The sequence below is a fragment of the Apostichopus japonicus genome, chromosome 10, assembly GCF_037975245.1.
Source record: "Apostichopus japonicus isolate 1M-3 chromosome 10, ASM3797524v1, whole genome shotgun sequence".
NCBI lineage: Eukaryota > Metazoa > Echinodermata > Holothuroidea > Aspidochirotida > Stichopodidae > Apostichopus > Apostichopus japonicus.
This window is the reverse complement of record NC_092570.1, coordinates 1,675,041-1,689,016: the sequence shown is the minus strand read 5'-3', so window position 1 is coordinate 1,689,016 and position 13,976 is coordinate 1,675,041. Positions and strand designations below refer to the sequence as shown.

The following is a 13,976-nucleotide window of genomic DNA, read 5'->3' as shown; positions in this document are numbered from 1 at the left end:
CTTGAGATATCGTGTTTACATGGTTTCACTATTTGACCCCTATTGACCCAAAATGACCTTTGACGTTCACAACAACCAATAGGCTTATATTTACATATACTTTTATTTAATAAATAAATATAACATGAAAGACGTCACTTTTTAGTGGCATTGTGACATCACACATTGGTTATAGTGGAATTATGACATCGGAAATTCACAATATCACCACCATCTTATATAAACAGACCTTTTTCTCTTTACTATTATTCGTTGGGGCTGTTGATAATCATCAGGAACTGTATCTTCATTTCATCAGATAAAGGTAATGGATCTGTTTCATCTTAAAGTTTCTAGTTGTTTCTTCAAATATTGATTATTCTCTCCTCATCGGCTGCCTTTGATATTCGATTCAGTTTGGTGTATGCTCTGGATATTTTTTTCTTTCATGTATGTTTTCGCGGTTGACTTTATTCTGGCATCTGTTGGAAACAACATTTATAAAGTTACAAACGTTGACCCAGTTCTCTATACGTTTGAAGTACATTTAGAATGCGGCCTAAAAAAAAAGTCATGTTAGATGTAGACTGTTTGTGTTACGTTTTTCAGCAAACAAATCCCTTCTTTTCTGCTCTTTTCTTGTCTTTTCTTTTCTTCTTTCCTTTTTGCCTATATTCTGTTCACATTTCTGTTTTTGTTGTTGTTTTATTTCTTTTACATCAACTTCAGTAGACATTGCGATGTCTTGTCAAAAACAATACCATGATCTCCTTAGAATTCTTTAATCTTCGTTTTAAGGATTCCGTATAGGAAATAGTGAACAAGGTGTGCACTTCAGTTTCATGTATATTGGGTTTGGGAAATAACTTCTACTATTACTTGAGCTAAAGTCAATCGAAAACTATCTTTAAAGTTGTTAATATAACACACTATTTAGTCATACATAAAGTCAATACATGAAGATAATATCCTTGGCGATATTGTCCCAGTTTAATGTACCCTTTCAATGTCGTTACATCAGAGTATCCTGTGATATCTAGTAGTATTAAAATAAGAAACACTGAGATATACTCACCAGACCATAACAAAGCATCTTTCCTGACCATGATGCTACAAGTAGCTTCTCTCCCTCCTCTGTCATCAATGTTGTCATACAATGTACTCTATCTTCTGTCCGTTTGGTTGTCAACAACTGCTGACCATCTTGACTGTACTGTGTGATTATACATTTTCCAGTACTAAACTGTGTTTGTGACCACAAGATGTATACAAAACCTGCCCTGTCTTTACATATACTCGAAGGATACCAAGTTAGTCCGTCAATATCTGGTTTCGGAAGCTTGTAAAGTAACTCTGCTTCTGTTTTAGATGTATCCATGGTTACAGCGTATGCACATCTACTCTCTTCATCGCATATCAGCAGAACGCCTTCATGATAAAGGATATCTCTTGACCATTTTATAACCTCTGGTAGCTTCAGAGCTCGAATGAAATTAAATTCTTCATCAAATATAAATAGCAATCCAATCTTTCGTGATGTACCTACAATGATGTGGCCACGTTTAGTATCAGTAGTTATACAAGTCGCATACTTCGCATCCCCCGCATTGATGTCATCAAAGAGGGACGTGATGTTATTTTGAGTAAAGGACCCATTTTGAATATTATAAACAACAACCTGATTGGATTCACAAACCGAAGCTATATTATCACGTGATAAAGCAGCACAGTGACGAAAGGTTTGAAAAGAGCTCCCTTTGCCTTTATCTATCTTGTTATGACGAATCTGACGTCCTTGTCTGTTTATGACTGTGATAAATGAATGGGCATGTGATAATCTCCCAGAGATGACGATGTTACCAGAGCCAGTACTTGTTATACCAGTTAACCAAAACCAACGAGATTTGATCACATCAACATCAACAACAGATTCTGCATTAACCGATATATGTACTCTATCAATACACAATATTGGTAAATCATCCATTGTTATATCAGATAAAGATTCTATTTCAGGAAAATCTTTCATTATATCCTCAACAAGAGGTTCACTGGCTGCTCTTATATCAGGAATACACTGTGCGTCTGTCCAGTGGTTACATGATGCAAGGACACTCGAAGATATAGTAGACACATTTTCAAATTTATTGACCCATTGATTACAGAGATCTGATAAGTTTTGTGTTTCTCTAAGCTTGCGTTGCTGTTGTTCGTCTATTGTTTTATTTCTCTCATTCATTACCGCATCAAGTCGGTTCATTGTTTCGTCAATCTTCAATTCTCTTTTTCCTATTTCATTTCTTTTGGTGTCCTCTTTCTCTTTTGATTCCCTAATTTTAATTTTAATCAATCTGTCGTACTCGTCTCTTATTTTTCTAATTTTCTCTTCCATTTCTGTTTCTAATTCTTTCATTTTGTGCCGAGTACTTTCTTCGAGACCTGTTTTGAATGTGTTGAATTCTCTCTTTTCTTTCTCTTTTTCATTCTGTAACTCCCTGGTCTGATCTTTGTACTGCTTTTTCCATTTTGCTTTAGTTTCAGCGACAATGGACAGAATGTCATTATTCACTCTGTTGATTTTATCAGCAATGTTGAATACAGTATCTTTACGTTTTACAAGTTCTTCCAATATCTCCTTCAAGTGTTCCCTTTCGTCGTTCGCCACTTTCCTGACGTCACGAAGTTCATGACCTTTGTGTTCATCATACGTACATGTCACACAAACTGGGAGGTTTCCGCATGTACAACAGCACAACTGAGCCATATATTCCGGGTGAATATGGCACCTAGGAGCTTCCATCAATGATGCAAGTTTTTCTTGCGTGAGACTTTTCCCCTCAAGATCATTCAAGGCTAATAAGTGTTTCTGATGTGTGACAAACATCTTCTTGGTCAAATGAAATTGATAACACTGAACACAAAGAAATCCTTTACATATAAAACAGTACGCTGTAACCTTTAACTTCTCTTCACAACCAATACATTCTCTCTCTTCTTTGTTTTCAAATGTTTTCTGTAGCTGAATAAACTGCAGCATACTTTTCATATGGAAGTCAGTCTTGAATCCATCGATTCTATCGTTTGGTATTTTACAGACATCTTTACAAAGAGGACATTCAAATGTCCCAGCCTGTCCTTCTAATATAGGTTTCAGGCATTGTTTACAGAATCTATGCAGACATGGTAATAGTTTCGGTTCTTTAAACAGATCCAAACAAATTGAACATTCGAAGAATGTATCTGCGATGTCTTTCCAAGGCGATGGGCATGCCATTTTTGTCTCGGAAATTTAATCTGTGAGGAAAGTTATTAAGATCAGTGTTTATGAATATCATAATCTGGAGTAACAAATTGAGTGTAAGAAATTTAATTTAGAAAGACCTTTAATAACTGAATTCAAAAACTGTTCTTTGTAACCTACGGTATGACGGGTATTATTGCCCCATATGAACACAGAAGTCGAGATATTGGTGCAACTCGATCACTGGCATAATGGAACTGTTCGGGCGTAGCTGATGGATGACAAATACGACCTGACAGACGTTAATAGTGCTGGAACGATACCACCAACAGCGCACCATGCCCTTAGTGCACTTTACCTTGATACAAGGACTATAGTTGACCTGTAATGACAATACATGATGATTTGAAGTTCACTCAAACAGTCAGTAATACTGGAGTTTAGTGACTTCGGTATCATGGCAATGATCTCGATATCTGTTCTGTTAGGACTTTTTTAGCCCTAGTACTACCTATGGCAATACATACACAAAATTAACGATAATACTGATCACCAATGTAAGTTGGTTATATTACTTCCCACTTTATGATATAACAAAGTACAGATGAACTAAGGAAACATGTTTGAAATTATCACCGTTTTACATTCAAGACTTACCTTATTGTAATGTTTACCTTTTCCCTTAGTCTTGTATCAACCTAGTTGGATTTTAACTTTCTTACGTTGTTACAAATCGGGCCAAGAAGGAAATTCATGAGAATATACGCAGTACGTTGTACGTATATGTACAATGGATATAACGCACGGAACTTTTGTACAATTGAGTTTGGACTTTGATATCACGAGAACACCCACGCTGAACTGATATGGTTGGTACATTATATCAAAAGTCACATTGCGAAAACTTTATATATATGAATATATATACCATAAACTGTCGACCTAAGGTACATATAAGGAGTATATATATATATATATATATATATAAGCATACATACATACATACATATAATTGAAATCGTAAGAGAGAAAGCACACGTTGAGTCTCTACAGGACTATTTAATCGATGCCAATAGGGGAACTTAAAAGCGAACTAAAGAAACATGTTTGTTTATTACCGTTTTACATTCAAGACTTACCTTATATTAATGTTTACCCTTTCCCTTAGTCTTGTATCAACCTAGCTGGATTTTATCTTTCTTACGTTGTTACAAATCGGGCCAAGAACGAAATACATGAGAATATGCGCAGTACGTTGTACGTATATGTATACAATGGATATGTACAATGGATATAACGCACGGAACTTTTGTACAATTGAGTTTGGACTTTGATATCACGAGAACACCCACGCTGAACTGATATGGCTGGTATATTATATCAAAAGTAAACATTGCGAAAACTACCATTACTATCATCCCCAGGCGAAGATAGGAATCGAACCCCGAACCTTGTGTCACAGACCGAATTCCGTACCACTCGATGACAGTGATGCTCCTGGTATGTGAGTGTGCATAACTGGCTTTGTATAACTGTCAATATGGGCGTATTACCATAGAGTGTTATGATTGTACAGAGTGCACCCTGGTGCTTTGAATCTGACAATTTACACATATTTTCGTTTATAGGCAATCCACGCCGTAAATAAGAAATGTGAAGCTAGTGGTTCGACAGATATATATATATTAAATTAAAAACGATCAATACACCAGAAAAAAAAAACGAAACTATGTTTCTTTACAACACACAACAAAAGATCCTTCTGCAGTATCATAGCCTATATTCTTCGGGTTTTTTTGATAAAATGAAATTATGTAATTTTAAGACAACAAACTATATCCGTTTTGTAATACATAAATGAATGTAAATTAAGAGAGCGCACAACAGTCAGATACATTTATGCGTCTATATGATAAGTTAATAGAAGAAAAGAAATTCAGGATTTGCAGAAAATTATTTCTCAACTCGTTCTTCAAAAGTGATAATATATTATTTTCCGAAGTAGCTTGTAGTTAACCATATGCTCGCACGTAGGATTAAAAGCACACCTTTTCTTTTCATATGTGAAATAACGCCTATATGAATTCTATATTGATATGACGGGACACATGTCTATATTTCGAGTGGGCGGCTTTATAAACTAGGACATCTGTGCGTAACGTATAACGGTCTCTTAACGAACAAAGTAGAAATCTGTCCGCATTTTTACACTTAATGGAGCTAGCACATTTTATCGTCCGAAATTCGCTGAAACTATTGGATTATGTCGAAATGTCGAAGAATTCAACGGTCTCATATGACATACTTTCGTCTGTTAACGTATCCTCACCCGAAGGGTGCTTCACTTATCAAATTGAATATGACTTTGATTTTAACTCGTTTATTAAGAAAAGAACGATGTACTCATCTTTTCTGTTTATTACATATCTAAGCATTGATCTAGCGTTACGGAGCATTGGATTCTTACGATGGCTTCAGCATGCGGTGGTCCTGTATTAAAATCATTAATAATAAATGAATAATAAATGAACTTATAAAGCGCTAAAATCTACAAACTATTCAATAGCGCTGTACAACCCTAATAGAACGCCAACTTGAAAAAATGAGTCTTCGTTATTACAATTTCATGAAGTTTTTTTAGTCCTCCATCCAATCTATTTCATTTTGTTATACAATAATGTTGCACATGAATTTATTTTGCTTGCTTTCAAAACAGAGATACTATTCTTCTCGAAAAATGAGGTGGGGTGGGGGGGGGGGGTGAAACAGCCTAATACTCTGCATCCCCATTATTCAAGCTTTTTCCATGGTGACCCCTAGTTTCACCTTCTTTATCTTGGCAACCATCTAGTGGCAGATGTTTTGACCCGTGAGGGGGGGGGGGGGTCACGAGGAGGAAGCGAATTTTTTCATTCGATTAAGCGTGTATAGTTGCAAAAAGTTGTTATTATCTTTCATCTTTAAGATATGTATTTTTATTTGCCAATATTTCGTCATTTTATCCTCCCAGTTGTTTTGGCGACCCCCCCCCCCAAAATATTTTGGTCGCGACGCCCAGTTTGAATACTAGCGGGCTGGATATACAATGTACTGGATCATCAACGCACCTGAGTGTCAATTTGTCCAGTAATTAATTTTAAAACAGACGTTATGCAACTAACGAAAGAATTTAACAGTGTAATTGATATAAGTTATTACACAATTTTAATTTAAAAAAAAAAAACACATCGAGTTACATGAAACGTAGCTATTGTTACATTGGTGGCGGACGTTATTAACTCTCTATTTATTGTCTATAAGTACATCCACTGCCTAATCGCTAGAGAGAATCACTGTAGCGCCGTAATAATTGCATGGCAGATCCAAGTACATTTATCTAATGAAACCCATCAATTCTAGACAAGCACACGCATTACAACAGCTGACGTTACAACATAACGCACTGATTACAACCAATACACTTTATACACGGAATCGTAACAAACAACGTACTAATTACATCAAAAACAGTCGTTATGACCAATGCGAAAAGGTAAAACACACAGTACAACAACCTAGGAACTTGCTACAGCAAACAGTACTGATTAAAGGGTGTGAAGACTCGCGCAAAAAGAAAGTTGAGATTGTCCAAGCTTCCCTCCTTAGATATCGTGTAAACAAGTAAGGCATCACACGCATACACACAAACTAAACATGGTCTAACAATAGAACAAATAGTTGTGTTACTTTCAATGAATTCATTTTACCACCTATGATAGAATTTTTAAGTTTCATGGAATTTGATCTCCGACGCGAGTACTACAGTCCTTATATTTACATATACATTTATTTAATAAATAAAAATAAAATAACATGAAAGACGTCACGTTTTGATGGCATTGTGACATCACACATTGGTTATAGTGGAATTATGACATCAGAAACTCACAATATAACCACCATCTTATATAAACAGTCTTGTTTCTTTTTACTATTGTTCGTCGGAGCTGTTGATAATCATCAGGAACTGTATCTTCATCTCATAAGATAAAGATTAAGGATCCGTTTCATCTTAAAGTTTCTAGTTGTTTTCTTCAAATATTGCTTATTCTCTCCTCATCGGCTGCCCTTGATATTCGATTCAGTGTGGTATATGCTCTGGATATTAGTTTCTTTCATGTATGTTTTCGCGGTTGACTTTATTCTGGCATCTGTTGGAAAGAACATTTATAAAGTTACCTGCGTTGATCCAGTTCTCTAAACGTTTGAAGTACATTTAGAATGCTAAAACAAGTCATGTTAGATGTAGACCGTTTGTGTTACGTTTTTCAGCAAACAAATCCCTTCTTTTCTTGTCTTTTCTTGTCTTTTCTTCTATTCTTTTTGCCTATATTTTCTGTTCACATTTCTGTTTTTGTTGTTGTTTTACTTCTTTTAAATCAACTTAAGTTGGCATTGCGATGTCTTGTCAACAACAATACCATGATCTCGTAAGAATTCTTTTACGATTCCGTATAGGAAATAGTGAACAAGTTGTGCACTTTAGTTTCATGTATATTGGTTTGGGAAATAACATCTACTATTACTTGAGCTAAAGTCAATCGAAAACTATCTTTAAAGTTATTAATATAGCACACTATTTGGTCATACATAAAGTCAATACAAGCAGATAATATCCTTGGCGATATTATTGTCCCAGTTTAATGTACCCTTTCAATGTCGTAACATCAGAGAATCCTGTCATATCTAGTAATATTAAAATAAGAAACACTGAGATATACTCACCAGACCATAACAAAGCATCCTTCCTGGATATGGTGTAGCTGTAACTACAAGTAGCTTCTCTCCCTTCTCTGTCATCAATGTTGTCATACATACTGCTGGATATTCTGTCCGTTTGGTTGTCAACAACTGCTGACCATCTTGACTGTACTGTGTGATGATACGTCTGTTAGTACCATACCACAAGATGTATACAAAACCTGCCCTGTCTTTACATATACTCGAAGGATACCAAGTCCGTCCGTCAATATCTGGTTTCGGAAGCTCGTATAGTAACTCTGCTTCTGTTTTAGATGTATCCAAGGTTACAGCGCATGCACATCCACTCTCTAAATCGCATATCAGCAGAACTCCTTCATGATAAAGGATATCTCTTGACAATTTTATAACCTCTGGCAGCTTCAGAGCTCGAATGAAATTCAATTCTTCATCAAATATAAATAGCAATCCAGTAATCCGTGTACCTACAATGATGTGGCCACGTAAAGTATCAGTAGTTATACAAGTCGCATACTTCCTATCCACCGTTTTGATGTCATCAAAGAGGGACGTGATGTTATTTTGAGTAAAGGACCCATCTTGAATATTATAAACACCAACCTGATTGGATTCACAAACCGAAGCTATCGTATCATGTGATAAAGCAGCACAGTGGCGAAAGTGTTGAAAAGAGCTCCCTTTGCCTTTATCTATCTTGTGATGACGAATCTGACGTCCTTGTCTGTTTATGACTGTGATAAATGAATAGTCACGTGATAATCTCCCAGAGATGACAATATTACCAGAGCCAGTACTTGTTATACCAGTTAAAAAAAAACGATCAGCTGTGATCACATCAACATCCACAACAGTGTCTACATGATCCGACATATGTACTCTATCAATATGCAATATTGGTAAATCATCCATTGTTATATCAGATAAAGATTCTATTTCAGGAAAATCTTTCGTTATATCCTCAACAAGAGGTTCACTCGCTGCTCTTATATCAGGAATGCACTGTGCGTCTGTCCAGTGGTTATATGATTCAAGGACACTCGAAGATATAGTAGACACATTTTCAAATTTATTGACCCATTGATTACAGAGATCTGATAAGTTTTGTGTTTCTCTAAGCTTGCGTTGCTGTTGTTCGTCTATTGTTTTATTGCTCTCATTCGTGACTGCATCAAGTCGGTTAATTGTTTCGTCAATCTTTAATTCTCTGTTTTCGATTTCATTTCTTTTGGTGTCCTCTTTCTCTTTTGATTCCCTTATTTTTATTTTAATCATTCTGTCGTACTCGTCTCTTATTTTTCTAATTTTCTCTTCCATTTCTGTTTCCAATTCTTTCATGATCTGTTGAATACTTTCTTCAAGAACTGTTTTGAATCTGTTGAATTCTCTCTTTTCTTCCTCTTTCTTATTCTGTAACTTCCTGGTCTGATCTTCGTACTGTGATTTCCATTTTTCTTTAGTTTCAGCGACTATGGACAGAACATCATTATTCACTCTGTTGAGTTTATCAGCAAAGTTGAATAGTTTCTTTACGTTTTACAAGTTCTTCCAATATCTCCTTCAAGTGTTCTCTTTCGTCGTTCGCCACTTTCCTGACGTCACGAAGTTCATGACCTTTGTGTTCATCATACGTACATGTCACACAAACTGGGAGGTTTCCGCATGTACAACAACACAACTGAGCCATATATTCCGGGTGAATATGGCACCTAGGAGCTTCCATCAATGATGCAAGTTTTTCTTGTGTGAGACTTTTCCCCTCAAGATCATTCAAGGTTAATAAGTGTTTCTGATGTGTGACAAACATCTTCTTGGTCAAATGAAATTGATAACACTGAACACAAAGAAATCCTTTACATATAAAACAGTACGCTGTAACCTTTAACTTCTCTTCACAACCAATACATTCTCTCTCTTCTTTGTTTTCAAATGTTTTCTGTAGCTGAATAAACTGCAGCATACTTTTCATATGGAAGTCAGTCTTGAATCCATCGATTCTATCGTTTGGTATTTTACAGACATCTTTACAAAGAGGACATTCAAATGTCCCATCAGCCTGTCCTTCTAATATAGGTTCCAGGCATTGTTTACATAATCTATGCAGACAGGGTAATAGTTTCGGTTCTTTAAACAGATCCAAACAAATTGAACATTCGAAGAATGTATCTGCGATGTCTTTCCAAGGCGAAGGGCAGGCCATTTTTGTCTCGGAAATTTAAGCTGTAAAGCAAGTTATTAAGATCAGTGTTTCTGAATATCATAATCTGGAGTAACAAATTGAGTGTAAGAAACTTAATTTAGAAAGACCTTTAATTAATGAACTGAATTCAAAAACTGTTCTTTGTAACCTACGATATGACGGGTATTACTGCCCCATATAAACACAGAAGCCGAGATATTGGTGCAACTCGATCACTGGCATAATGGAACTGTTCGGGCGTAGCTGATGACAAATACGACCTTATATACGTTTATAGTGCTGGAACAATACCACCAACAGCGCACCATACCCTTAGTGCACTTTACCTTGATACAAGAACTAGTTGACCTGTAATGACAATACATGATGATTTGAAGTTTACTCATACAGTCAGTAACTCTGGGGTTTAGTGAATTCGGTATCATGTCAATGATCTCGAAATCTGTTCTGTTAGGACTTTTTAGCCCTAGTGCTACCGATGGCAATAGATACACAAGCTTAACGATAATACTAATCACCAATGTAAGTTGGTTATATTATTTCCCACAAATCGGAGATAACAAAATACAAATGAACAAAGTAAACATGTTTGAAATTATCACCGTTTTACATTTCAAGACTTACCTTATTTTAAAGTTTACCTTTTCCCTTAGTCTTGTATCAACCTAGCTGCATTTGATCTTTCTTAAGTTGTTACGAGTCGGACCAAGAAGGAAATACATGAGAATATACGCAGTACGTTGTACGTATATGTACAATTGATATAACGCACGGAACTTATACAATTGAGTTTAGACTTTGATATCACGAGAACACCCACGCAGAACTGATATGGTTGGTATATTATATCAAAAGTACACATTGCGAAAACTACCATTACTAAAGTCCTTAACAAGTCCTTTATGTCATGTACTTGCTACGAGCAGAAAAGCTCTTGGTTAATACCGTAATTATCCACTGTACTTCAGTTTTATAACCAATCATGCACCATTCAATACTTCCGGGTTAAAATGGCCGTGCACCTTCCTTCATACATTGAACACAGAGACCAATCGCAGAACAGAATAGTAACTAACCTTGTGCTATTTGCTTTTAGTCGATGGAGTATTGAGGCCTTATTGTAATTCAAGTTGAAATATCATAATTACTTGAATCCTACTTTATCCAGTTGTTGAAAATACAACAGACGAGACGCAAAGTACCGATGCAAGTCCAAAACCACGCGATAATAATGGAAATCCCCAGTTGCTGATTTGGGTGTCAATGTATTGAGCAATTACCTTACACCCTCCCGTAACTTGTTGAATGGTGCATTAGTTCAGAGCCATATTTCTACATTCCGTGCGTACACGCACCCAAACTATACACACAATTCAATACTACTAATAATAAAATAACAATACTACTACTACTGCTTCTAATAATGATAATAATAATAAAAATATATAATAATAATAATATAAATAAAAATAATAATCATGATAAAAAATAATAATACTTTTTCCATATCATTTATTCATGATTATTAAACATGTAAATGGTACATTGATTATATTTAGAGTTCCGATAACAACATAGGTATGCATCTGAATGATACAAAGGAATTATTTACATGATGCGAAAATCTATTCTGAATTGAGTATTTCTTCTTCTCCTCTAATACCGAAATATATGTATACACATCCAGAAAAACAAACCTTCAGTGAATACAAAACCCACGCTTGCAAACGCGCAAAAAAGTACATACACATACAAAGACCCACACACACACCTACAAACGTACAAATACAGAGACACACACGAATACAAACACGTTAGTACGAACATAAACACCCACACACAAGTAAAACAAAGCACAGTGAGGAATAAAACAGCGAAAAACATCACAGATTGTCTATACTACTACATAAATGTAACAGTAAGGTAATTGATAAGCAGAGGTTAATAATAATAATAATAATAAATATTATTATAATTATTATAAAAATAATAATAATAACCGGAATGCAAAATGCATTGAGGTTACGATGACTTCATTGCACTAGACTTCTACTTGTTAACCAGAAATAGCTATCACAATATAAATAGTCCGAACCACTTCTTTGATGAACAATTTACACTATGGCAAGGCAAACATTGATCAGTCTACTGTACGTGGCAATACACACCTCCAGTGGTCCACCATTAGTGGTCTTGTACTCAATGTGATGCATCCACACGCTAAGTATGAGAAGTATCCAAGATTCCCATCGTTAGATATCATGTAAAATGGTTTTCAAAGTTGACGTCTGGTGACTTCAATTGAGATTTGACCTAACAGGCAACAAGATTCATGTACTCAATATGGCAAATCCATATACCATGTATGGAAATTATCCATGATTTATATTATGAGAAATCATGGTATAAAGTTTTGTCAGGCCTCGATACTGAAATGTTTCTTAAAGTACTAGTTATTTGGCGACCGTGACTAAAACTCTTCTCACCAAAACGCAAATTCTACTCGCCACTATGACTGTTGTTCAAGTCTCCATAGTACAGATCTACAACATGTATACTTTCTATGAACTACAGAGCAGGCACTTAGGCATATATATGGTATTACCTATTCGCACATTTGAAAATTATGTTTCTATGCAGTGTGAACTTGAAACATTGTTTTCCACCAAAAGTAAGTGTTGAACAAAGTTAAACATGTCGGAGAATCATAAACATGCAGCTTGGCTACTGTAGTGTCTCAAACAATTAAAAATAAATCATTTCCAAAATACCTTCGACGATAGCTTGGCTTATGTAACATTAGGGATCCTCTAGTACTAACCATATACTATTTACAGTAGCTATAGACGTGCACGAGTCCTAAGCCTATACAGTACCTCACCCCTACTATGAACCGCCACCTCGATTGGCGCGACTTCGAAGATTTTCTCAATTATTTATCTTGGATTAAGCTGCATATTGGTGTGCAAAAATATCGATATTACTCCATTACAAAGCGATCTTTTACGCAATGAAAATCTAAGGTTTAAAGAGCATCTATCTTTCACTCGCAACTGAAAATCTTTGCAAAAAATCAAGGCATTGGTATCCAGCAAACTTGTCTCAAAACTCCTTTAATTGTATATTTGGCGAATTATGACTGATGGCATGTGGGAAATGCCAGAAGAAATAATGTAGGAGATGTTTGGCCACCTCAGGTGAATTGGTATTCTGACATGCAGCATTTTTTTCTTCACGTGTTTATGCTGATTATGTACAAACATCACACCTTTGTAGCGCACAAGAAAATTTCTGGTTTTGATACCCCCCAGATCACCGGAAATAGCACTTCTCGGGCATGAAAATGACCAACCAGATGTACACTTTTGGCTGAGAACCAAGTGTTTCCCAAAAGTTTTTTTCATCCATAACCTTTTTGAAGACTGTCACCAGTCACACATCATGTTCGACCTCATTGCATGTCCTATGGATCATTGCTTTTGTAGGTGATTCTACATCACGGCAACAATATCCGAAAGCCCCACTTTTCAAGGTTTTATGCCCATTATTTGTTGAGAATTTGAAAATTCACATTTCTCGTGAATAAAATCACTTCAAAACATGCACATAATGTTGCACAAAATTCAATCTATGGACAAGCAATATAGAAAAACCTCCTTGAACCCCTAACAGACAGGTCAAAGTTGCACGAGTAGAGGAAAGTTTGCTTGCTGAAAACAGAGAACTGATTGATACCTATAACAAACACTGTTGCTGAAGTTTTAGGTTTACCTTTTGCTACAAATTGTTGCCATGTGT

General features: G+C 35.7%; 1 protein-coding gene across 4 annotated transcripts; it reads right to left on the bottom strand.

Annotated features, from left to right (window-relative positions):
• Window positions 1–229: 229 nt before the first annotated feature.
• Window positions 230–13,857, bottom strand: LOC139975275 (uncharacterized). Of its 4 annotated transcripts, none has more exons than XM_071983054.1 (3): window positions 11,255–13,857; window positions 1,055–3,273; window positions 230–461 (listed from the first exon to the last, which is right to left on the bottom strand). In XM_071983054.1, exons 2-3 carry the CDS (start codon window positions 3,251–3,253, stop codon window positions 450–452), a joined length of 2,211 nt encoding a protein of 736 aa, XP_071839155.1. In that variant the 5' UTR covers window positions 3,254–3,273; window positions 11,255–13,857; the 3' UTR covers window positions 230–449. The 4 variants fall into 4 exon arrangements, with proteins under 4 accessions (XP_071839155.1, XP_071839153.1, XP_071839154.1 ...); XM_071983052.1 differs by lacking the exon at window positions 11,255–13,857 and adding an exon at window positions 4,360–4,720; XM_071983053.1 differs by lacking the exon at window positions 11,255–13,857 and adding an exon at window positions 3,878–4,057.
• Between the last annotated feature and the right edge of the window lie 119 nt (window positions 13,858–13,976).